This window comes from Oculina patagonica, chromosome 1 (genome assembly GCF_052425735.1).
Source record: "Oculina patagonica isolate OP01 chromosome 1, crgOcupat, whole genome shotgun sequence".
Lineage (NCBI taxonomy): Eukaryota > Metazoa > Cnidaria > Anthozoa > Scleractinia > Oculinidae > Oculina > Oculina patagonica.
This window is the reverse complement of record NC_135758.1, coordinates 24,918,614-24,945,092: the sequence shown is the minus strand read 5'-3', so window position 1 is coordinate 24,945,092 and position 26,479 is coordinate 24,918,614. Positions and strand designations below refer to the sequence as shown.

General features: G+C 36.0%; 3 protein-coding genes across 3 annotated transcripts; all 3 read right to left on the bottom strand.

The window, feature by feature from the left end:
• Positions 1 to 2,760: 2,760 nt before the first annotated feature.
• LOC144649355 (adhesion G-protein coupled receptor G7-like) lies at positions 2,761 to 3,604 on the bottom strand. Its single transcript, XM_078508850.1, has one exon. It carries the CDS (start codon positions 3,468 to 3,470, stop codon positions 2,763 to 2,765), a length of 708 nt encoding a protein of 235 aa, XP_078364976.1. The 5' UTR covers positions 3,471 to 3,604; the 3' UTR covers positions 2,761 to 2,762.
• A 5,623-nt stretch (positions 3,605 to 9,227) lies between these two features.
• LOC144645919 (uncharacterized) lies at positions 9,228 to 13,032 on the bottom strand. The gene is made up of 2 exons (XM_078505436.1): positions 12,292 to 13,032; positions 9,228 to 11,846 (listed from the first exon to the last, which is right to left on the bottom strand). The coding sequence occupies exons 1-2, from the start codon at positions 12,602 to 12,604 to the stop codon at positions 9,328 to 9,330; spliced, it is 2,832 nt and encodes a 943-aa protein (XP_078361562.1). The 5' UTR covers positions 12,605 to 13,032; the 3' UTR covers positions 9,228 to 9,327.
• A 5,837-nt stretch (positions 13,033 to 18,869) lies between these two features.
• On the bottom strand, positions 18,870 to 20,571 carry LOC144644002 (uncharacterized). Its single transcript, XM_078503405.1, has 2 exons — positions 20,157 to 20,571; positions 18,870 to 19,697 (listed from the first exon to the last, which is right to left on the bottom strand). Exons 1-2 carry the CDS (start codon positions 20,446 to 20,448, stop codon positions 19,621 to 19,623), a joined length of 369 nt encoding a protein of 122 aa, XP_078359531.1. The 5' UTR covers positions 20,449 to 20,571; the 3' UTR covers positions 18,870 to 19,620.
• Between the last annotated feature and the right edge of the window lie 5,908 nt (positions 20,572 to 26,479).

Here is a 26,479-nt window from a genome sequence, read left to right as displayed (position 1 = left end):
GTGGTACACCATGTGCCAAACCTGGATTAGCGTGATCCTGCTACAAAAGATCATGAATTTAATTATTATCAAGCGTATCAGAACAAATACAATCACAAACCAACAAAATAACAGAAATTATCAGCTTCTTCAAGTGTTTCTCAAGACATCGGGTTGATATATCTGTGTTTATAAGCATTAGGATAAATGATGCAGTTTTTCAAAACTTTACACAACTTCTCTTATTTCTGGTAGGTATGTTATGCCTTAATTTCGTCTAAAAAGAAGAAACTGAAATAAGTAGAAAATACAAAAACAGGAACGACGACTTGCTTATGGAATCGATCAATTCTTACCTACGGTAGCCTGTTCCAGGCGTTCGGCTCCCCATTTTTTTGCTCGCCGTTTCTTGCGCCGCTTCCCAACTAACCGAACGCCTGCAACAGGCTATACCTACGGTTATTTACTAAGCATTTCTCTCGCTGATGTTTGTCACAGCCGTATTTAGGTAAGCAGTTTTTTTCTTGTCCCCTCTTTCGTTGAATTGTACAAAGAGAACTTGATGTATTTACAGTACAATTTAGTCAGGTCGCTTAGCGCAAATTTTTGGAGAAATCGTTACACGGTTGATAAAAGCACCAAACTTTGCAGAATGATTTTTTAAAGACTATTAAATAATTTTATCCGTGGCTCCACCTGAATTTTTTCCTGCAATGTTCAAAATTTGTTAAACATTTTGACCATGTACAAACTCTCTAGCACCGCTAATACGCCATTTTGAATTAATGCAATGAAAGTAGGACAGAAGGAAATATTTCTCTACTCCGTAAGTAATTTGCAGTTTTATGCTTAAACGTTGCAAATATATATATATAAATTGAAGACATTGGTAAAGTTTTCGCTAACATTTTAATTTTTAGATGCAGTATTCTAAAATGTTTATTTTGGTAATTATGCGCTTGTAGTTTGTGGCCGCCGAGGGATGCGGAATATGCTTAAAGAAGCCTTGAAGATACGAGATTACACAGAGGACGCACACAGTTTGGTCAAGGAAGCTTCAATAATAAGAAAATACATTTTCAGCCACGAGGCATATAAACTTAATGGATCGTTTCCAGAAAATAGTCAAGAAGCGTCGTTACCATCTAGCGTAAAAACCTCAATATTCTTAATTTTTAATGGCGACGGTTTGAAAAAGCAAGATAAGCACGAGTCTCAAGCAGACAAGAAGACCTTACAGCCCATTCATTTTAAGTGCTTAAGGCATAAGTAAATGTATAGTTGGTAAAACCATATCGGTCAATCTAAAAAGCTTGTTTTAGCTGGTAAAACGAGATAAAACAAATCATTTCAAGTTTTCACTGCAATTTATTTTCTCTCTTTGCATCTACTTAGTATTTACAATAACTCGGTTTGATAATTTTCTATAACTTCTTTACCATAACACAATACTTTTTTTAAAACCTCCATTCTAATATATTCTGGAAAGTCCTCGATCACAGACGAGGTTGAGGTCTACTAAACCCTGAACTCTAACCCTTACCTCTGGAGTAGAGCTTGGTTGTCACACTAGTCGCTCTGTGGTCTCCGTAATTTTAAAACTTACACAACACATAAGTTAATTCTAAAATAAGGCGATTAAATAATGATTTGGTAAAAAATAGTAATTTTATGAAACTATCCGCGGGGTGATAGTTTTTATCATCCAATTGCCATACGAATTGGACAATACCTAGATCTATTATATGTGCTTATTCTTTTGCTTAATTATTAATAATACAACACAACACTGAAAGAAAAATACAGTGCTTCAACTATGTTTATAATTAATTTAAAGTTTACAATTAACAATGCTGTAACGTCACATACTTTAGATAAAGTATAACTTTACAATATGCTTTTCGTGTACACTGTAAACGTGTAGTTGTGGTAAAAGTGTAGAGATAAATTACAAAAAAGACATGCAAGAACACTGGGTAAGTTTTTGTCAAAAGAAAGTAAAAAAAGGCATAAGAAAACAACAGGAGAGGTAACGGGCTTGAATAAAATCTTTTCACTTTCCGCCCGTCAAAGGCCGTTTTTTTTTTTTTTAAAAAAAATTGTTGCAAAATATTTTATTTTCTATTCAGGAAAGCCAACGCAGTTCTGAGTCGAAGTTCTGAGTCCTCGGAAATTTGAATTTTTGGCCTTTTTAGAGCAACCAATTTTAAATTTAGTCCAAAAATAAGAAATAACGGAAAATCGGAAAAATGGCTGCGTTAGTGTTTGCGCATGCCTTTGGCCCACAACCAAGTTCCATAGTGTAGCACGAAAAAGGGAACATTTTGCATATACTTATTCCTTAATCTATAATATTACAAACAAAACGAGGGTAATAGTATTATAAACTGGAAACTTTTGACTGGAATTTGTCAAAATGATCACACATGATTGTGGATAACTAGCGATAATGAAGAGTGGAATCTTGGTATTTGTTACGCTAGAAAACCATCAAAATACTTCATGAACGATAGAGTGAAAGGCGACCTTATTGAAATAGAGCGATTGTTCAGGCCAAAAGAAAGAGAATATACTAACACAGAGAAGATGATAAGATAGGGTACTACTGCAACATTCTACAAGTATCTTGGAGAAAAGAAACAGGCCAATCGTAACTACGTTCTAAAGCTGAAGCTACTGCGAAAAATACCTGGTAAAAAGTTCCTTTTGTCCCTTTTTAGGTCCGCAAACTGAAGATCACATTTGATTATTTTTTTACAGAAATGATCACAATAAAAAGCATACTACAAGCGCGTGTCGTACGTTTCAACAGGTTCCGTTTTCTTTGAAATAAACAGATCTCGATACATGTTTTTAATTCGAGGTGTGAACACAAATGCAACCATGATATAGACACCCTGAAGAGAGATAAAGATCACGAAAGGATACGAAAAATAATCTGACAAAAGAATCCTGAGAAATCCAAAGATCCATGTAAACCCCATTAGAGTGGCTAACTTAACAAACAGCCAAACACTCGTTTGATTCTTCAGCGAGTTGACAACGTTCTGCGTTTGCTTCTTGACTTTTTGTATGGAATATACAATGAGAATAAAGACGAGAACGTTAAACGTCACAAGAAAAGCGACTGGAATAACAAAAACAAACAAGTTTAACCTGGGATTGCCAATCCAGCAATACTCTTCGTCACCGTAACCAATGGCAACCTTGCCTGACACGTCGAGAATGAAACAAGTTACAACAAACAGTAACGCAGGAAGCCAACCAATTGCAGAAAAGCGACATTTGAAATTTCTTGCTCTCTGTCGAGAATAACACGTTGTAGAAAACGTGTGATAAGTGTCAAATGCGATTATTGACATCAACGTAAACCTCACTAAATAAAGATAATGCAACAATACGGCGATAGCAACACACAAAGGTTTTATGTGAGTCGACTTTATTCCCAACAGCAGGGAATGTGAAAGAAGGAGAGAGAAGGCCAGGTTCATAAGGTTCACACCCGGTACTGTACGGAGTTCCTTAAAGAAACAATATGTAAACAGAACAAACAAAAGACAGGGAATAGAGACACAGAGTCCAATGAAAGAGAGAAGGTCTAACAACTCACTTGATGCGGCTTGTTTCGCTGTTGTTTTGTAGTATGAAGAATAGTGAACACAAATGTAAGCTGTATCATTGAGCATCAAATAGTCAATACTCTCCTTTGTCTGATTTCTGTATAAGGAGCCGTTCGATAAAATAACGTATTCATGTTTCTTTAGGCCAATGAAGACACCTGAGCAATTTGATAACGGTTGCAACCTCCTACAGACCTGAATGTTGCCCTCAGGAATTATCGAACCATTTTTAGCGTATAGTCTTGCTCTTAAGTCTATTTCACCGAAATAATTATCTGGAAGAATCACCTCATCAGTGCTGTTAATGTACACCGCTGGATGGATACTCACCTGGCTTGTAGGTCACAATCTTAAAACAGGATATGGGCTTCCACGTCTTTTTAATTGTAGTAAACGAGTTATTTGCTGTCGTAATGTTGAAACTCAGAGCTAAATTTACAGTGGAATTGACTTCATCTGCTGAAATAGGACCAGGGGGTACAAACGTTATATCGATTGCAAAAACCGTACTGTTTTCGTATCTAACGTTAATGCTTAAAGGTAAAATGGGGCTGTCAATCAACTCCGATCTTATAGCTTCCTTCAAAAATCCGATTTTGTTCTGGGATAGAGAAAGTTGTGATTTCAAAACTACGACAGCAATTAACCTTTGGAAAAATGGAACTGTGGGCGTAAAATCTATATCAAAAAATTCTCTACAATCCCTTGTAATTATGTCATAAACCTTGCCAGGTTTGCAAGAAACCACATTTTGCTCACTTTTTTCTTTTGTCACCGTCATAAAGACATCCTGATCAGATAAAGCATATTGAAAGGGTACGTTTGGCCCACATCTGAAAAGAGAAACATTACTGCACAGAGCACAAAATTGATTTAAGTAGTGACGATATGCTGTTACAATTCCAGGTATGCTAGATGAACACTTTTCCTTTGGAAATGCCGATTGAAGAGAACATGACTCATTTCCTTTTGGTTTAAGGCAGTATCGCCGAGGAAACGTTTCGGGAAGTTTCCAATGAAGAAACGAACAGTTAGCATACGTTTCTTCAGTGATGTTAGATGTTTCAATTATTACTTCGGTATCATTACAAGACAATACTGCCTGATAAAATTCAGTTTCGTTGGCCGATATTCCGTGACAGAGCGCACAGAAACGGTTTTTGTAAGTGATTCCTTTGTTGTCCTTCACTGGTATAATGTCTTTAAAACTAGTGTGTATAGAATTGGAGCAGTTAACTCTGATATTGTCACGCGTGGAGTTTGTAGCTGGACACAAAGAAATCATCCAAACACTTCTGGTGGAGCTTTTTTCACGATGACACTGCCATAGACCCTCTGTGACTTGGAATTTGCTAGGTTGTCTTGACATGTTTATACAAGCCTGAGCATAATCTGTACAACAGTCGTGGAACATCTCACAGTATTTGTCACAGAAGCATCTCTTGTATTTGTTGCTAGCAGGTCCAGGATCCATGTCAGTCGTGCAGTTTTGTGCGCCCATGCACGAAAGATAGCTTGCACACGTCAGGTTGGTTTGGTCATGCTGATCAGTGACAGAGCTTGTGTCTCTTGGTTTTCTCTGGTGCTCGGAAAAAACTTGGGTCCATTGTCTCAGTTGGCTTAGATCTAAGAAAAAGGAAATCTGGACTTGTAAACATCGAGATAGCCTATGTAGCTTGCGAAATCATCAAATACTATTTAATTTCATGCTAATTTAATTGGTCGAGATGAACTTGATACTTAGTAGAAACAACAGCAATATGCGAAAAAAGATCTGTCATAACACAATATTCTCTTTGTGTATTTCAACTAAGGGTGTGAGAGAAACTGACTACAGAGAGAAAGATGCCGAAGATAGAGAAAATTAATTTGACCTCTATTTTACTGAGCGAGTTTCCGGCAGTAAATTGATCGCATTAGCTACTCATTGTTTCTGTTAAGTTTCGTCTTTTCTACGTATTTATGCATCTTTTGGAAAGATTAATCGTCACGTACATAGCGAAAAAAGTATTTTTTTTTAAAAAAAGTTTTGATAACCGGAGTCATCTATCCCAATAATTTTAAACAGAGATATACCTACCCAATGTCTCGATATCCTGTCGGGAAACACTTGAAGAAGCTAATATTTCCTGTAGTTTTGTTGGTTTGTGATTGCGTTTGTTCTGATACGCGTGGTATTGATTCAATACTTGATCTCTTGTAGAAGGATCACTCTCATCCTGGTTTGGCGCTGTTTTGGTGCTAAGTGACAACACTTTTTCTTCGCTAGTTGCATAGATTGTGTTTTCCTCTACTGGACTGTTTTGGTTTTCGTTAATGATTCCTGGTTCTTCACCAGAAGACAAGCTGTATGTACTTCCATAAAAAATCAACACTGCAAACTAAAGAAGTTTTAATCGGCCGGGACGGCGATAACTGTCATTCATTCTCAGATTCAAGAATGAAAGACTGTATACTTCACTGACGAAGAGACTGATTTCCGAAACCCTTGCGGATTCTTTTTTTTGCGGCAGTTTAGGGACTGACGAGTTGCCTTCTGACTAGCTGCAAGTCTCCGCGCCAATAAGTTATTCCCGTCGTTAACAAAAGATAAAATTGTTTTACCCGGTTTCAACTAAGACATAATTAATTTCGTAGAGGCATATTAATGGCATAAGCAATACATATGGAAACACATGGCATTTAGTAAGAGATGGATTGGAAAAAAAGGGAGGGAATAAATTGTAAAAAGGATGCTTTTTTTATTTAGACCTATGTTTTAGTTTCTCACTTGCAAGGATTTGTGTTTGCTTTAGAGATTTGTTAAAGCACTGTCCCCAAAGAAAAACAAACAAACAAACAAAAGAAATGCCCCGCTGTTTTTAATTCGAACAGACATTTTTAAGTTTTAACCATAAAAAAAAAATCTATCCTGAGTGATCTCCTGGCTGGCTGTAATTGAATTGGGTTTCTAAGAAATTAGGTGGGTAGGTTTTACAGCAAAGCCGGTTAATGTCTTGGTTAAACTTATCAGCCCTGTACATTGACTTCTCTCCGTAAAACAAAATACAGTAACAATAAACCTTTTTCACTAATCCTATGCTGTACTTTTGCTTCAAAAACATTAAGTATTAAAGTGGTCAAGAGGCAAACATGTTTTCCTTGAGTGGTTATTCATTGATAACTATTTTTTAAACATGAAATTGTCACCTTGCAGGTGTTCAAAATATAGCAGCTCTATTTTTAGTTGTCGTGTATTTATTGTATTTTTGATCTCCTGGCTGGCTGTAATTGAATTGGGTTTTTACGAAAATAGGTGGGCAGATTTGTATAGGAAAACGGTATGTTCGAGAAATAATTGAGATAAATACGAGTGGATTGGCACTGCATAACTTGTTTAAAAGTTTCTGTGACATTTCTTATGGCAATAGAGGGCTGTCGCACTCACAACAAAAAACCGTAGCGCCTGGAGTTTCTCAAAAACTTCGGCACTCAAGCTTGTTAGCCCTTAACATGCTAAGCGCGGATTATTCCGGGATTTGGAGGAATGGCCATTCTGCCACTTATGACGTCACCAATTTACACGTCAGCAGATTTTTGTGATTTGCATCTTATAGAGCTTGGATAGATCTTTCCACAGGTGCGTCCATCTTGAACATTGACTACATTTCGACTGAGCTAATCGAAAAAAACGCGATCAGTTTTTGGTGTACAATTGGTGCTAAAACAGGCCAAAATACTCGTACTTGATCATGATCTTCTTTCCAGGGTTTTCCATTGATTCAGATCAAAACTTTTCAGGCCAGTAGAAGGGGTGCACAGAGTAAAAGATAGAGAGAATACGAAAGCAGAGAAAAACGAAAAGGAAAGGAGCAAGGAAAAAAATCGGAACGGTTCAGCAAAAAAATGCGCCAAAGTTAAATATTGTCCATTTTTACATGAAAATTTCTTCAAATTCTTCCTGCATTGTCAGAAAGTTCATTTTTAGCAAAGTTAGAGAACTTTTAGACCGTAGAGCCAAGAAAATCGATTAACGGTTAAAAAAAAAACGCGTTTTTAGGAATAATTTCAGCATATTAAGGGTTAAACCTCCATCAGAAGTTTAGCCCTCGGATGTACCAGGGGTGGGGAAAAGGGGTGGATGGATTTACTCTACAATGCCGAAACGTTCAGTAACTGTTCATTCATCCCTTGCAGAAATTTTGATATGTCAACCACGTGTCCATAATTTTTGACGTCGCCACGGCAACCTCATAACTACAAGCAGGTCTTGCCAAAAATCGTTATTTTTAATTTTTATTTTTATTTTTACGGTTATTGAAACAGAACTGTACGATTTGCTAATTTTTACATTCCATAAAAATTCAGGCTTTATTTTGCATCAATTTCCGTTCATGATTTTCTGACTTTCTAAGAAAATGGTGAAATCCTCTATGGCGGATCCAAGTTGGCGACTGTAATGACGTCACATGAAGTCATATGACGTCACAGCCAACAAAAATTATAACATATTGTAGAGTAAGCTACGGGCTTTCTACTCAGTGCAAAATAATTTCGCTGCGCCTTAACAGAACGAAAACGCTGGTGAGGGGTAAGAACCAACCTTCCCCCTCCACCCCCCTTGTACGATGGTGGGGTATACATTTGCTTGTAAGTCCGAGGGTATGTTTGGTGAATAATAAGAGTCTTCGGCTGAGTGACTTTTTCAACGTTAGTTGTAAAGATTGTATTTTCCTCTTCTGGACTGTCCTGGTGTTTCGTTAATGGTCCCTGTTCCTTCACCAGAAGACCAGCTATGTATTGCATAAGAAATCAACACTGCTAAATAAAGAAGTTTGAATCGGCCGGGACGGCGATAAGTGTTTTTATACTCAGATAAAAGTATCGCAGACTGTTTAATTCACTAATAAAAAGACTGATTTCCGAAACCCTTTTGAATTCTTTTTTTTCGCGTTTATAAGGCAAGGAGTTTATGTGTAAGTGCCAAGAAAAAACAAATCATTCCAAGATTTGGCCACCATTTTATTTCTCACTTTTCGCTTGCATACAAGTCTTAACAGTCAATCTTACATACACTATTTATATTTAGTTTGTCTTTACACAATCTTTTTTAACCCTTTCACAATATATTGTGCAAAATTCTTCCCCTAGTACTAGATAATATTATATAACATTAAGAACGGTGAGCCTCCTTTAAGATCACGTTTTAAAGATGAAGTAGAGGCCATTAAATGCTTTTTATTGAATAACGACGTCTTAAAAGTCAATCTCACTTACATTCTCTTTACTTTATTTGCCTTTTTCACAATCTTTTTTAACCCTTTTACAATATATTGTGAAAAATTCTTCCCCTAGTACTAGATAATATTGTATTACATTAAGAACGGTGAGCTATAACGATCAGGTTTTAAAGATAAAATAGACACCATTTAATAGTTCTTATCGAAGTACACACGAGTACCGACGTGTGATCACTACACACATGTAAACTACATCACAAAAACCCTATCGTTATTCTAAACCCTACACTGACCCCAACCCTGGGGTAAGGGTAACATAGTCACTGGGAAGCTTCGCCGTAATTTAATAGATAGGAAACTTAATCAACAGATCATGAACGTGACGAAATAAAAAATTGCATGAAACGTTTCTGAAACTTTCATTGGTGTGATGAGTTTTTGGTACCAATTGGACAGTACGTTTTCTTGTTAAATATACCAAACATCCAATCCGCAATGTTCGAAATCTTTTACAAACGAGTGTCGTAGGTTTCAACAGGTTCCGCTTCCTTTGCAATAAGCAGATCTCGATACATGTTTTTAATTCGAGGTGTGAAAACAAATGCAACCATGATATAGACACCCTGAAGAGAGGTAAAGATCACGAAAGGATACGCAAAATAATCTGACCAAAGAATCCAGAGAAATCCAAAGATCCATGTAAACCCCATAAGAGTGGCCAGCTTAACAAACAACCATACACTCGTTTGATTCTTTAACGAGTTGAAAACGTTCTGCGTTTGCTTCTTGACTTTTTGTATGGAATATACAATGAGAATAAAGACGAGAACGTTAAACGTCACAAGAAAAGCGACTGGAATAACAAATACAAACAAGTTTAACCTGAGATTGCCAATCCAGCAAAACTCCCTGTCACCGTAACCAATGGCAACCTTGCCTGATATGTCGAGATTGAAACATGTGAAAACAAACAGAAAGGCGGGAAGCCAACCAAGTGCAATAAATCGACATTTGCAATTTCTTGCTCTCTGTCGAGAATAACACGTTGTAGAAAACGTGCGATAAGTGTCAAATGCGATGACTGACATCCACGTGAAAGTCACTAAATAAAGGTAATGCAACAATACGGCAATAGCAGTGCAGAGAGGTTTTATGTGAGTCACCTTTATTCCCAACATCAAGGAATGTGTAAGGAGGAGAGAGAAGGTCAGGTTCATAAGGTTCACACCCGGTACAGTACGGAGTTCATTAAACAGAGAATATGTAAACAGAACAAACAAAAGACAGGGAATAGAGACACAGAGTCCAATGAAAGAGAGAAGGTTTAACAACTCACTTGTCTCGGCTTTTTTCGCTCTTGTGTTGTAGTATGAAGAATAGTGAACACAAATGTAAGCTGTACCATTGAGCATCAAGAAGTCCATACTCTCCCTTGTCTGATTTCGGTATAAGGAGCCTTTCGGTAAAATAACGTATTCATGTTTCTTCAGACCAATGAAGACACCTGAGCAATTTGATATTGATTGTGATCTCCTGCAGACTTGAATATCGCCCTCAGGGTCAAGAATCATCGAACCATTTTTAACGGTTTTTCCCGCCCTTTGGTCGATTTCACCAAAATAATTATCTGGAAGAATCACATCACCAGTGCTGTTAATGTACACCGCTGGATGGTACCTACTCACAAACGCATACTCACCCGGCTTGTAGGTCTCAATCTTGAAACAGAATATGGGCTTCCAGGTCTTTTTCATTGTAGTAAACGAGTTATTTGCTGTTGTTATGTTGAAACTAAGAGCCAAATTCACGGTGGAATTGAATTCGTCTCCTGAATGAGGACCAAGCTCCCCCAAAAAGGTTATATCGATATAATAAACCGTAATGTTTTCGTATCTAACGTTAATGCTTAAAGGTATAATAAATTTTTCCATCATATCCGACCTTATAGCCTCCTTCAAATAGGTGATTTTGCTCTGCTGTAAAGGAACTTTCGATCTTAAAACTACAACTGCGATATACCTAAAGGCAAAAGGAACCATGGGTGTAAATTCTATATCAAAGAATTCCCTACATTCCCTTGTAATAATGTCGTAAACCTTGTCAGATCCACAATAAACTATATTTTGCTGGGTTACTTCTTCACTATTTACCGCGATAACATCATCATAAGTGGATTGATTTGGTGGACGCCGCCTTATAATATATGATCCACATTTGATGTCATTAAAAGAAATGTTACCACATAAGGCACAATATTGATTTAAATAGTAATGACCCTTTACCCTCCAATTTCTTACAATTCCAGGGATGCTGGATGAACACTTTTCTCTCAGTAATGCCGATTGAAGTAAGCATGTTTCGTTTCCTCTAGTTTTAAGACAATATCGTCGAGGGAACGATTCGGGTATCTTCCATTGAATATATGAACAGTTTGAATAAATATGTTCAGTGGTGTTAGATATTGTGATTGAGACTACTGAACCATTACAAGACAGTTCAGCGTTAAAAAATTGAGTTTCGTGTTCCGGAATTCCGTGGCAAAGCGCACAGAAACGGTTTTTGTAAGTGATTCCTTTGGTGTCCTTTACTGGTACGGAGTCCTTTAAACTAGTGTGTACAGAATTGGAGCAGTTTTCTCTGATATCATCAGGTGTGGAGTTTGTAGCTGGACACAAAGAAATCATCCAAACTCTATTGGTGGAGTTGCTTTCTCGATGACACTGCCATAGACCCTTTGTGACTTGGGATGTGCTAGGTTGTCTTGACTTGTTTATACAAGCCTGGGCATAATCCGCGCAACAGTCTTGGAACATCTCGCAGTATTTTTCACAGTAGCATCTCTCGTCTTTGCTGGCAAGTCCAGGATCAATTTCAGTTGTGCAGTTTCGTGCGCCCAGGCAAGAAACATAGCTTGGACACGTCAGGTTTGTATGGTCATGCTGATCAGTGACAGAGCTTGTGTCTCTTGGTTTTCTGTGGTGCTCGGAAAAACTTGTGATGAAAAACCAATGTTTCATTTGGTTAAGAACTACAAGAAAAAACTGACTTCGTGAATAAATCGAGAATACAGTTAAACAAAAATATATAATAATATATAAAGGCTGCTTCCATTTGATCTGGGCTGGTCAATCGTGCATGAATAACAGCAATCAGTGATGATGATTTGTTGCAATGAAATTTTCTCCACGTACGTGTCAACTAAGGTTACGAACCAAAAAAATTATGCAGCAAAAACCCTGAATTTAGCTGAGAGAAATGTCAGCGAGAGATATGCGTAGTAAATTTTTGAAGGTAAGTATTGATTTCATAAGCCAGCCAGACGTTGTTTCTGTTTTCTCTAAATTCCCCTTATTTCAGATTCTCATTTTTGGACGAAATTGAAACGTAACAAACGTACCGGAAAGCAATGTAAATAAAATTTTTGACAAACTACGTCATTTATCCTAATGATTTGAAAACACACATATACCTACCCGAAGTCTCGATATCCTGTCGTTTTGTTGGTTTGTGCTCGTGTTTGTTCTGATACGCGTGGTATTGATTGAATTCCTGATCTGTTGTAGAAGAATCACTCTCATCCTGGTTTGGCGCTGTTTTGGCGCTGAGTGACAACACTTTTTTTACGTTAGTTGCATACACTGTGTTTTCTTCTGCTGGACTGTTTCGTTTTTGGTTAATGGTTCCCGTTCCTTCACCAGAAGACCAGCTGTATGTACTTCCATGAAAAATCAACACTGCAAAATAAAGAAGTTTGAATCGGCCGGGACGGTGATAAGTGTTATTCATAGTCAGATTAAAAAATCGAAGACTGTATAATCCACTGACAAAAAGACTGATTTTCGAAACCCTGGCAAATATATTTTTTTTCGCGGCAGTTTATTGACTGGGGAGCTTGCGTGTGAGTAGTAGCAAGTCTTAACGCAAATAAGTTGTTTGTTCTCTTCGTTTTCGAGAAAATAAGAGTTTTAACTCGGTTCCAGCTAAGAAACAATTAAAACTGAAGAGGCAATTCAAGTGCATAAGCAACACATGGAAACACATGACATTTTCTGTATCATAGTAGAACGAGAATTGAATGTAAAAATGTAGTGTTTACAATTAAGAAAACAAAAAGTTGTCCTTTTATTTAGAGCTATTTAGGTAGATTCTAACTTACAAGGATTTGTGTTTGCTTCAGAGATTTGTTAAAAACACGGTCTATAGAAATACAAGGAATCCCCGCTGTTTTAAAATGGAATATATATTTTCAGCTTTAACCTTAAAAGGCTATCTAGTCAGAGTAATCCACTAGCTTGCTGTAATTGAATTGGGTTTTACAAAACTAGGTGGGCAAGTTATACAGCAAGGCTGGTTAATATGTCTGTCAAACTTATTAGCCTTGTACATTGACTTCTCTCCTTTTTTTATTTATCCTATGTTTTATGTTCGTTTTGGGTTAAAATAAACATTGGACATTTAAATTGTCAAGAGGCAAACATGTTCTCCCTTGAGTGGGCATTCATTAAAAGTTTCTTTATTTGATGTTTTTAAACCGATAATTCGCAAGTAGGCAGAATTTCAACAATACCTTTTTTTAAAATGTAAAGTAAATTTCGTCTACAGTCCCTCCTACAGTGTTTGCTTTATATTAAAAATATTCATAAGTCTAACCGTGATTTATACTTTCTTTAGGTTGTTTTTTACCCAGGTTAATAACTATTTTATGTGAATTTGAAAAATGAGCTCGTCGAATTAATTGTAAAAAAAATGTTTTTTTTTTTTTCATTTAGAACTATTTTTTAAGATTCTCGCTTACAAAGATTTGTGTTTGCTTTAGGGATTCGTTAAAACACGGCCCCCTAAGAAAAACAAACAAGCAAAAAAAAAAAAAAAAACCCCGCTGTTTTTAATTCGAACCGATATTGTTTCAGTTTTAACCTTAAAAAAAGATATCTATTTAGAGTGATCTCCTGGCTGGCTGTAATTGAATTGGGGTTTTACAAAATAAGGTGGGCAGGTTTTACAGCAAAGCCGGTTAACGTCTTGGTTAAACTTATCAGCCCTGTACATTGACTTCCCTCCGTAAACAAAACACAGTAACAATGAACCTTTTATTAAAATCCTATGCTGTATGTAAGTTTTTGCTTCAAAAAAAACATTCGATATTTAAATCGTCAAGAGGCAAACATGCTCTAAATTGAGTGGGTATTCATTAATAGTTTCTTTATTTGATGTTTTTAAACCGATAATTCGCAAGTAGGCAGAATTTCAACAATAACCTTTTTTTAAAATGTAAAGTAAATTTCGTCTACAGTTCCCCTTACAGTGTTTGCTTTGCATGAAAAATAGTCATTTATAAGTATAAAAGGTTCTTCTTACTTTCTTTTAAGTTGTTTCTTACCCAGGTAAATAACTATTTTTATGTGAATTTGAAACATGAGCTTGTTGCCTTGGAGCTGTCCAAGATGAGCAGCTTAATTTTTACTTGTGTATTTATTGTTTTTTGAAAGAACAGGATGATCGAGATTACATGCATGCATTGGAAAAGTTGGCAACGGCGTCTTTTTTTAGTACCATTTTGAGGGAACGTTCTAACTTAGAAGACAAGCTGTATTTAGTTCCAATTCAGTTTGAATCGGTCGGGACGGCTATAAGTGTTACTCATATTCAGATTAAAAAATCGAAGACTATATAATCCACTGACAAAAAGACTGATTTTAGAAATCCTTTCCAATTTTTTTCTTTCGCGGCAGTTTATAGACCGGGGAGCTTGCGTGTGGGTAGTAGCAAGTCCTAACGCAGCTTAGTTGTTTCCTTCGATTTCAGGAAAAAAGGAGTTTAAACTCGATTCCAGCTAAGAAACAATTAAAACTGAAGAGGCAATTCAAGTGCATAAGCAACACATATGGAAACACATGGCATTCCCTTTATCATAGTAAAAGAGAATTGAATGTAAAAAATGTAGTGCTTACAATTAAGAAAACAAAAAGATGTCCATTTATTTAGAGTTTTTTGTAGATTCTAACTTACAAGGATTTGTGTTTGCTTCAGAGATTTGTTAAAAACACGGTCTTCAAAGAAATACAAGGAACCCCGCTGTTTTAAAATGGAATGTATATTTTCAGTTTTAACCTTAAAAGGCTATCTATTCAGAGTAATCCCCTAGCTGGCTGAAATTGAATTGAGTTTTACAAAACTAGGTGGGCAGGGTATACAGCAAAGCTGGTTAATGTGTTTTTTATGTTTTTAAACCGACTATTCGCAAGTAGGCAGAATTGCAGCAATACCATTTTTTTTTAAATTGCAAAGTAAACTTCGTCTAAAGCTCTCCTACAGTGCTTTCTTTTAAGTTATTTACCCAGGTAAATAACGATTTTTGATTTGAACGATTTGAAAAGAAGGGCTTGTCGCCTTGCAGGTGTCCAAAATATAGCAGCTTTATTTTTAGTTGTGTATTAATTTTCTATTGAAACTAAAACGGGATGTTCGAGATTACGTGCCTTGGAAAAGTTGGCAGCGGCGTCTTTTTTGAGTACCATTTTGAGGAAACGTTCTAACTTACAAGAAAAGCTGTATTCTCATTATCCTTCATACAAAAAACCCACTAGACAAATGATCGGTTGGAAAACCAAATAAATACCAAATTCACTTCTTAGAAAGGGAATATCATTGTAAAACGTTGAGTGAAATAAACAGCTTGGGATACCGAAGTTGATTTCTTTTTAGTCTCTGTCTAGCAATTACAAGATTTTACCTCTTTATTACCCAATCAAAAACCAGAGCGAGCGGTTACAACGTCTCTGTGGCATTTGCATGGCGCAACGAAGATGTATATTTTGCTCAGCAAATTGAGGACTCAGTCAAACTATCTAGTTTTTGGAGAAGTGGTGCCGATATTACACTAACTGGTACCACTTCCTAAGCAAATGTTTTATAGAAAATGTTTCATGGAAAGTGTGATCCAGAGTTTGTATGGAAAAAAGTGAAAAAGGCCTCGTTAAAGAGGAGGTTTTGAAAGAAGTAAAACCTTGCAAACTATTTTATTAAATGTGAAACAGATTGCTTTAAAAACTGCTCATGACAAAAATTAAAAAAAAAAGTTTCCAAGGAAGTATTTTCATAGACCACATTCAAGTGAATTTTCTCTTCGGAACTCTCCCATGTGGCATTTTTCATGGCACCTTTTCGCACTGAATAACTTGTTTCAAAGTTTCTGTGACATTTCTTATGGTAATAGAGGGCTGTCGCACTCACAAGCACAAAGCAAGGCGCCTGGAGGTTTTCAAGATCTTGCAGCCAATCCCATATTCAGTGCTCAATCGTGTTAGGCCTGGATCAGGAGTTTAATATAAACGTATGTGTGGTGTATCATATCAGTCTCCGGCTACAGTTGCCGTAAGTAAGTTGTTCAAATTGTTTCCAAATTCAAAAGTGGTTAATAATAAATGGACTAGTAATAAAAAAAACAATCTAATCCTATAAGGTTAGAAGGGCGTTGATTCCAGGCGTAAAAGGAAAAAAAATGAAATTCAAAGCTTGTCACAAGGTTCGTTGCTCGTTAGAAAGCCAAGAAAAGACAAATCATTCCAAGATTTGGCTGCAATTTTATTTCTCCCTCTCGGCACTTAATTACAAGTCTTAGCAGTCAATCTTACTACTCTCTATACTTAATTTGCCTTCACAGAATCTTATTTTTAAAGATGATTTCAGGTCTGTACAGCGCAATCTCCGCCTGCAATGTTTATGTGCGTTTCACACGAAGGAATGTTTCCTTACAAAAATAAAAATTCCGTGACAAGCTTACCTTTTTCTTCATTATTTAGTAGCAAAAGATATCCTTGAAAACAATAATAATGAGTGGAAGAACCTCGACCCTATTCCAAGCCGACGTTTCAGCTAATCGCGCATTCCTGAACGAAACGACCCGTAATGGCTGACTAAAAAACTTTATGAACGCTATTACCAAACGTATCAACGAATTCAAAACAAAAATGGAAACAAACCCCGAGACTGCGCAGTACCAGCTTTAAGCCCGTTACAATATATTGTGTAAAGTACTTTTCCTAGTTTAAGAGGCTATTTAGTACTTCTTATCGAAGTACACACGAGCAACGACGTGTGATCACTAAACACATGTTTAAATATATCACAATAACCTTATCGTAATTCTAAACCCTACGCTTACCCCAACCCTGGGGTAAGGGTAACGTAGTCACTGGGAAGCTTCGCCGTAATTTAAACAAATATGAATTAAATCAACAGAATATAAATAAAGGTGATAAATAAAAGATTGTATGAAACCTTTATTTGAAATTTTCTTTGGTGTGAAGAGTTTTTGGTACCAATTGGATAGTTAGTATTCCTGTTAGATATACCAAACCTCTAATCCGCCATGTTCGAAATCTTTTACAAGCGAGTGTCGTACGTTTCAACAGGTTCCGTTTTCTTTGCAATTAAAAGACCTCGATACATGTTTTTAATTCGAGGTGTGAACACAAATGCAACCATGATATAGACACCCTGAAGAGAGGTAAAGATCACAAAAGGATACGCAAAATAATCTGACCAAAGAATCCTGAGAAATCCAAAGATCCATGTAAACCCCATTAGAGAGGCCACTTTAACAAAGAGCCAAACACTCGTTTGATTCTTTAACGAGTTGACAACGTTCTGCGTTTGCTTCTTGACTTTTTGTATGGAATATACAATGAGAATAAAAACGAGAACGTTCAACGTCACAAGAAAAGCGACTGGAATAACAAATACAAACAAGTTTAACCTGGGATTGCCAATCCAACAGTACTCTCCGTCACCGTAACCAATGGCAACCTTGCCTGACACGTCAAGAATGAAACAAGTTCCAACAAACAGTAACGCGGGTAGCCAGCCAAGTGCAGTAAAGCGACAGTTGCAGTTGCTTGCTCTCTGTCGAGAATAACACGTTCTAGAAAACGTGCGATAAGTGTCAAATGCTATGATTGACATCCACGTGAACGTCACTAAATAAAAATAATGCAACAATACGGCGATAGCAACACACAAAAGCTTTATGTGTGTCGCCTTTATTCCCAACAGCAAGGAATGTGTGAGGAGGAGAGAGAAGGCCAGGTTCATAAGGTTCACACCCGGTACTGTACGGAGTTCCTTAAAGAAACAATATGTAAACAGGACAAGCAAAAGACAGGGAATAGAGACACAGAGTCCAATGAAAGAGAAAAGATCTAACAACTTACTTGACATGGCTTGATTCTTTGTTGTTTTGTAGTATGAAGAATAGTGAACACAAATGTAAGCTGTACCATTGAGCATCAAGAAGTCCATACTCTCCCTTGTCTGATGTCGGTATAACGAGCCGTTCGGTAAGATAACGTATTCATGTTTCTTTAGACCAATGATGGCACCAGAACAATTTGATAACGGTTGCGACCCCCTACAGACGTGAATGTCGCCCTTAGGAATAACTGAACCATTTTTAACATTTTGTCTATCGAAGTATTCAGCGAAATAGTTATTTGCATGAATCACGTCACCAGTGCTGTTAATGTACACCGCTGAATGGTAGCTGCTCATGACCGCATACTCACCTGGCTTGTAGGTATCAATCTTGAAACAAAATAAAAGCTGCCATGTCTTTTTAACGGTGGTCAAAGAGTTATTTCCTGTCGTTATATTAAAAGTAAGAGCTAAATTTATGGTTGAATTTAATTCGTCTTCTGATAAAGGTCTATGGGGAGCAAATTTTATATCAATAGAATAAACCTTTATGTTTTGGTGTCTAACATTGATGTCTAGAAGTATCATGTTACTTTCGCGCATCCTCGATCTTATAGCTTCCTTTAAATTAGCAGTTATGTTCTGGTGTAGAGGAAATAGCGATCTTAAAACTACAACAGCGGTATACCTATACGAAAATGGAACTATGGGTGTAATATCTATATCAAGGGTTTCCCTGCATTCCTTTGTATCAATGTCGTAAACCCTTCCAGATCCACAATGAACTATATTTTGCTGGGGTACGTCATTACTATTTACCGCAATAACATCGTCATAAGTGTCTTGAGTTGGAGGACGCCGCCTTATATATGGTCCACATTTGATGTCATTAAAAGAAATGTTACTACATAAGGCACAATATTGATTTAAATAGTAATGACCCCTTACCCTCCAATTTCTTACAATTCCAGGAATGCTAGATGTACACTTTTCTCTCAGTAATGGCGATTGAAGTGAGCATGTCTCGTTTCCTCTAGTTTTAAGACAATATCGTCGAGTGAACGCATCCGGGTATCTTCCATTGAATATATGAACAGTTAGAGTGAATATTTTCAGTGATGTTAGATATTTCGATTGTTACTACTGAACCATTACAAGACAGTTCAGCGTCAAAAAATCGAGTTTCGTTTTCCGAAATTCCGTGGCAAAGAGCACAGAAACGGTTTTTGTAAGTGATTCCTTTGGTGTCCTTTACTGGTACGGAGTCCTTTAAACTAGTGTGTACAGAATTGGAGCAGTTTTCTCTGATATCGTCAGGTGTGGAGTTTGTAGCTGGACACAAAGAAATCATCCAAACTCTTTTGGCAGAGTTGCTTTCTCGATAACACTGCCATAGACCCTGTGTGACTTGGGATGTGCTAGGTTGTCTTGACATGTTTATACAAGCCTGGGCATAGTCTGCGCAACAGTCTTGGAACATCTCGCAGTATTTGTCACAGAAGCATGTCTCGTATTTGCTGGCAAGTCCAGGATCCATTTCAGTTGTGCAATTTCGTGCGCCCAGGCACGAAACATAGCTTGGACACGTCAGGTTTGTATGGGCCTGCTGATCAGTGACAGAGCTTGTGTCTCTTGATTTCCTGTGGTGCTTGGAAAAACTTGTGACCAATTTTCACTTGGTTTAGAACTGCAAGAAAAAAAAAATGACTTCGTAAAAAAATCGAGAAGACAGTAAAACAAAAATGTAAAAGGCTTTTTTAAATTGATCTGGGTTGGTCAATCAAGAAACTGAGCAGAGCAACTTGATTTTGTGCATGAATAACAGCACTCCGCGATAATGATTTGTCGTTATGAAATTTTCTCCGAGTGCATTTCTACAAAGGTTATAAATCAAAGAAGGTAGGAAAACAACCCCGAATTTAGCTGACATAAATTTTAGTGAGAGGTATACTCAGAAAATTTCCGAAGGTAAGAATTGATTCCATAAGCTAGACATTGTCCATGTTTTCTCTATTCTCCCGTTTTTTAGATTCTCATTTTTGGACAAAATTGAAACTTAACATACGTACCGGAAAGTTTTGTAAATTAAAAGTTTCGACAAACTGCATCATTTATTCTAATGATCAAAAAACACACATATACCTACCCAATGTCTCGATATCCTGTCGTAGGTCTTGGGAAACACTTGAAGAAGCTAATATTCCCTGTTGCTTTGCTAGTTGATGCTCGTGTTTGTTCTGATACGCTTGGTATTGAATGAATTCTTGATCTTTTGTAGAAGGATCACGCTCATCCTGGTTTGGCGCAGTTTTGGCGTTAAGTGACAACACCTTTTCTGCGTTAGTTGTATAGATCGTATTTTCCTCTACTGGATCTGTCTGGTGTTTCGTTAATGATTTTTGCTCCTTCACCAGAAGACCAGCTGTAGGTACTTTCATAAAAAATCAACACGGCAAAATAAAGTAGCTTGGTTCGGCCGGGACGGCGATAAGTTTCATTCATACTCAGATTCAAGAATCAACGGCTGTCTACTGTACTGACAAAGAAAATGATTTCAGAAACCCATGCGGATTGCTTTTATGGTGGTCAAGAAACAAAAATAAATAGAATTTTACTTGTGACAATTTTACATCCCAATGGAAACTACTCTAATTTCAAACGAAAAAGAAAGAATTTGATAGTGACGCCAACTGGGAGATAAAATTGCAGAGGCAATTTAAATGCAATTTAAAACTTGCAAATGTGGAAACACATGGCACTTGCCTTGCTTCTTAGCTGTGTCGTAAGAGAACGTAAAATTATGTAGCTTAAAGTAAAAGAACATTTTTTTTGTAGGTCAATTTTCGGGCTCTTACTTAAAGGATTTTGCTTTGTTCTTATTCATTAATATAAAACGGTTCCGCCATGTTTTTTGTGAATAAATGATTTTAAAGATCAAATTGTCTACGATGTTTTAATTGTGGAGGCCTTCTATTGGGATTACCCCCAGGCTTGCTTTAATTTCTTCTCCTTCAAAAGAAGTTTAATCATCCATTTAATGTTGTACTTAGACAGACATCCTATTTTTTTCACAGTGAAGAACCACTCATGTTCTCCCGTGACTTGGAATTTATTGACGGTTTATTTAATCCCTTTCGTCTGGCAACTTGCAAGTAGGGAAAATTCTAATAATGCCAATTTTAAACTATAAAGTAAATTCATATTGAAACCTTTTTTGGTGCCACGGAAGTGGTGGTTTTTGAGTAAAAGTTTCCCAGAAATGCAAAGACTATTTTCGCTTTGGAAAAATATTGCTCTTCTTGGCGTTAAATGTATTTTTTTTTCACAGAAATTTTTTTTAAAAAAAAAAAAAAATTGAAAAAAAAAAAAAAAAAATTAAAAAAAAAAAATTTTTTTTTTTTTTTAAAAAAATTTTTTTTTTTGTTGAAAAATTTGTTTTAAAACACCAAAAAAAATTTAAAAAAAAAAAAAAAAATTTGGAGTTTTATTAAAAACCAAACCCACAAAATGCTAAAACAAATTTTGAGACATTTGAAAAGTAGGACGATCGAGGTTACATACAGTGCTCACAGTGCTATTTCTTTTGATTAAAATTTTGAGAGTTATGCTAGATTTATATTTATTAAAAAAGAAAAAGAAAACTCCCCCACTTGTCATGCTGGTTTATTGGTTAGAATACCAATTAAATACCACGTTCACTTGTTCCATTGGAAAATCTCAGTGGAAAACTTTCAATGAAGCAGACAGCTGGGAACAATTTTTTAGAGGAATATTTGTCAAACTATTGAAAGAGTTTTTGAATTGTATAACCAATCAATCTTAGTGTCTCCGTGAACAGTCACAACAGCATAGCGCTATGAAAATGCGTCATTTTGCTTTTCGGTGATGGGATGCTGACTGATATCTGCTCCTTCAACTGGTGAAATATTTCAATAAATAGTGTTCCATGGCAAACCTTTCATGGAAAATGTTCGTAGAAATGTTCAGTACAGAAATGTGCATGGATCAAATGCCGTTAAGAAAGGCTTAATAGAAAAAATCTAAAAAAATGTCCATAAAATATATAAACTTTGCCACGAAAACCGTCCACGATAAAATTGAAGAAATGTTTTTTATAAAAATGTTTCCATTACACATTTTGCAGATAATTTTCTCCAAGGACCTTTTTACATGTTCCATTTTCCATGGCTCTTCCCTTTCCATGGGAATGTTTCCAAGGAAAATCTTCCATTTGAAAGTTTTCATGAATTTTTTTATTAAACTATTTTGCTCGTACACTGTAACAGTTTTAAACAAGAGATTTTCCGTGAACATTTTCCATGAACCTTTTTTTTTTGAACGTTCTCCTTGGAATATCTCCAATTCAACTTTCTCTTTGGATTTTTTTCCATGGACATTTGATCATCTACTTTTTCCAAAAACATTTTTCCAGGGAAATATATCTATATATATCCCTGCAATTTTTTTCCTGTATTTTTTTTTCTTCTAAAATATTTTCAGGGAAAAGTTTTCCTGTGAAAGTTTTTCATATACTTTATTGAAACTCCTCTACGGAAATTAATTCATATTTATACTGGTGCGTTTTTCTCCATGGATCTTTTTCTACTCGCTATCTACACGAGAGACACGCCAAGTCACCTTACATAAAGTTGGTAATAAATTATATGTCAAAGTGCAGCATGTGGTGATTAAGTGAGAGTATATTAATTGTGCTAATTATGCGTATTCACCTCATCATCAATCACCAACTCTGCCAGATGACGGTCTTACTACAGGAGGTATCTATTATACCTATCCTTTTTATGTCCTTTCGTTCTATTTTGTGCACGCATTAGGATATTTACTGTAAGATATTAACAAATTTTAGAATATATAATTCCATCTCTTCGCGTACTACGCAGAAAGCTTTTTACAAATTAACAACTTTATTTAAGTCTTAAAGCTTCTTAAGATAGCTCATGCAAAATTGTCTCTTTCAATGTTTCTCTTTAAAGTTCTTGTCAGTGGCCTCTAAGGCCTCTTTCTTGTTTTCACCCTTCTTTGAAGGTCTAAGAGTTTAAAGCTAAATAGGTACAAATGCGTTTTATTTATATCAAGATCTGACACATTAACTGCTCTCCTAAAACATTAACATAAAAACTACCATCGTTTTTTCTTCACAAATTAATATACGGTATGAGACATTAGAAACCCAAACACTGTAAAGCTGTTTTCTCCCTTTGTTCCCGTTAACTACGAAAATGTTCGGATGTTATCATTATGGAAAAAATATATAAGATGTAAACTTCTAAATAGCAGCAACAAATTATCCAACAGATGTTAACATGCAAAATTGAGATGTGTTATTCAGTGAGATTAACATAAAATGTTCTTCCTCTAGCAGAACCATTCAAATTGCGCGTCGGGAAAAAATATTTTTTAGCAATGTAACATACGCAGACACAACTACGACTGTCTTTTTCGCTTTCATCCTTTTCTCGCAATTCAAGAGTATGATTAATTTCTTTTGCGCATTAATCTGACACGTCGTCTGAGGAATGAGCCTTAAAGTTAAATTTTTGCATATAAAAATATGTATTCTGTAAACATGTTCGTAAGTTTCAGTAAGGGAAGAGTTTTATCATCCAAATAGCCACTGGAAATTTGTCTTTCACTATCGAATATTTACAGTGGCGACCGTAATAATGTCTGGTTTAACGTAAGAACAATAAATGACAACCAGTAATGATATACTGAAAATGAAAATGAAATTGAAAAGATAAAGTTGAAAAACCACGACCAAATCTGAAAAACGTTTAAAGAAATTAAAAATGGCTTCATAGAAACAGAATTTAAAAAAGCTAAAGTTGGCCTGGATGGAAGCAAACTCTAAAGAAGCTCAAGATGGTTTGGATGAGTCAGTTACGAAATGCGCCATTTGTTCGTTGTTACTTGCTTTTGTTCGCTTTTTCTCTGTGTGATGGCCAAAATCTCTATAAAAAATAAACAAATAAAATAACAATGCAAAGCGAATACGAAGACATTCCAATAGAACAATTCGGTGGGTTTTAGTAGCGAAAGATCAGTACACTATAATGCCATATGTAATTTTTTTCTGAATATTAATTCAGGCTCTTTTCTGCTGGTTGACAGAAAAAATGTTCTCATTTGTCAGTTCATGTTTCATAACTCATAAAAGATGGACGATTATCTAACCTGTCCAAAAACCGGCTTTTTATATATTAAACCAAATAACTTTTCATGTTTTAAAAACTGTCATTTGACAGTTGACGATAGAAAATTTCACTATTCTTATTTTATAATTTTGGCCATTTGCTAATTGGGGCTATGAATGAGCGACAGCTTTTACAGGCGCCCCATACTTACTCATGCTGTAAGCGTTTCAGAATAATTACGAACAGTCCAAATACATAACCAGAATAAAAAGCCCAATGCAGTGAATTATATGTCATCACGTAACACTCCGTTAATGTAAAACTACAGTATTAAAGGAATTATGTTGAAAGCGTGAGCTGTAAGCGAGATCTAGCTACATTTACGATCTAATGCAAAACTTAAGCTTCTTTATGGTGTATTATAAATATTTAAACCGCAAAAACACGTTTGTTATATACTTTATAAGAAGACACTCAGCCGTGTTCTACTGAAAATCCAGGAATCTAATTAGTTCTCTCACTGTTTTCTTTTCGCTAAAAGAACACGATTGCCCGCGCGTTACTTTTAAAAGGGAAAATTATTCCTGATTTTTGGCTTAAGAATTCATAAAATTGTAGCTATACAGGTTTGCGACTGCAATCGTTTAAAGTGACAACTAAATCAATTAGACAACTCGGCTACGCCACGACTATTCACTCATAGACAACTCGGCCTCGTAGTCTAATTGATAAACAATCCATTCTGTATTTTAAAAAAAAAAAGCATTTCATGGAAAAACCTGTCGCTTGTCGCCCTCATTCTCCTGTGAATTTTTTCCTCGTGTACTTTAGAATGACGAGTATGAGAAAGTCCGTTGACTTTATCATTTTTTGTTGTTACAGGGTATCACGCATACAGATTTAGTGTGATGATAAAATGAAAATGATCCTGGTGATTTCTGCAATTATCATTTTATTGGTGAGTGGAGTAACTTTTTTCTTAAATCATGAACAGATATAGAACTCATTCATGGAGCTTAATGCATCATTAATTTGTAAAAATTAAAGGCGCAAAACTTATCACTTTTTGTTCTAAAGCTCGATCATTGAAAGCAGTATCGAAACGTAATTCAATTTAAGCCCTCTTTGTTGTTATTTGCGACTTTTTCTATACGTTTAAGCTCTATTTTTACAATCTCTTCCTCCTATCACATGTAGTAGTATGTTCTACCCTGTGCAACATCTATCAACATTGGAGGTACGTAAGGGGGCTATTATAGTAATAGTAATAAAATTAATAATAGTGGTAATTATAATTATAGTAATAATAATTGTAATAATTTAGTAATAGATAGTAGTAATAATAATAATACGAATTTATCTTTAGAGTTCTAGTCTTCTATCGTCTAGCCTTTTAGCTTACTAATCTGGGTGACACGTTTGAAATGCTACTAGAATATAATATAAGAGGTACAAAAGCGATTCTGTCTTTTACTACGAATACTCAACTCAAATTTACATAATTATTGCCTACATTATTGTCTGCTACACTTTAAAGTTTTCTAAAATCAGTGATCAAAAAGACTTATTTTACTCAACCGTACCTTTCTGGTGTGCTTTGGCGGCATGTCCGGCGAGGTTGGTCGAGCTATGGTTCGTATATTTTGCGAGGCGAGGCAAAATACTTACGGCAAGATCAAATAAACGAGCCTAATGAGGTCCCTGAAGGGTATCAGTTAGTACGATTAGATGTTTACCGCATTCGGTCGGCGAAAAATCAAACGATGTATCAGGTCAGTGACTTCATATCGCTGAAAATCAGGACATTAGGCAAGGCTTCTGATTGGCTGATTGCGAATTTGGATTGGGTAAATATAAAAATAACTAGAGATGGATTACTAGTTTGGAACAGACGTCGGTCTTCGTGTGTCTAGTGGTCCCTCACAACGCCAGGAATTGCATCATCATCATCATCATCATCATCATCATTATCATCATCATCGTCATCGTCATCGTCATCGTCATCATCATCATCATCATTATCAGCAATAACAAAAACAACAACCACAAGAACAACAACAACAAAAACAACAAAAATTCATTTTGTCGCATAAAAGGTGGTTGTTGTTCATCGTGGTAAGGCAAAATGATAATAAAATGAACAATAAAAATCGAATCCACCAATTACAGCCGACTATCGTGGAGTTTCCGTTTGCCACATAAGAATATAAAATTTAATGGTGGACAGTAAATAACTTGGAGTGTTACTTGTTTCGGGTAATATGGGGTGATACGTTCTCTTGGAAATTCTATATCGTGCAAAACTAAGATTATA

Bases quoted from the DNA above. Each gene is read 5' to 3' on its own strand.
- LOC144644002 (XM_078503405.1), bottom strand. From the start codon at position 20,448: ATGAAAGTACCTACAGCTGGTCTTCTGGTGAAGGAGCAAAAATCATTA. The intron at 19,698-20,156 runs GTAGGTATATGT...TTTTTCTTGCAG, and splicing joins ACAGGATATCGAGACATTGG to TTCTAAACCAAGTGAAAATT.
- LOC144649355 (XM_078508850.1), bottom strand. From the start codon at position 3,470: ATGAACCTGGCCTTCTCTCTCCTTCTTTCACATTCCCTGCTGTTGGGA.
- LOC144645919 (XM_078505436.1), bottom strand. From the start codon at position 12,604: ATGAATAACACTTATCACCGTCCCGGCCGATTCAAACTTCTTTATTTT. The intron at 11,847-12,291 runs GTAGGTATATGT...TTTTTCTTGTAG, and splicing joins ACAGGATATCGAGACTTCGG to TTCTTAACCAAATGAAACAT.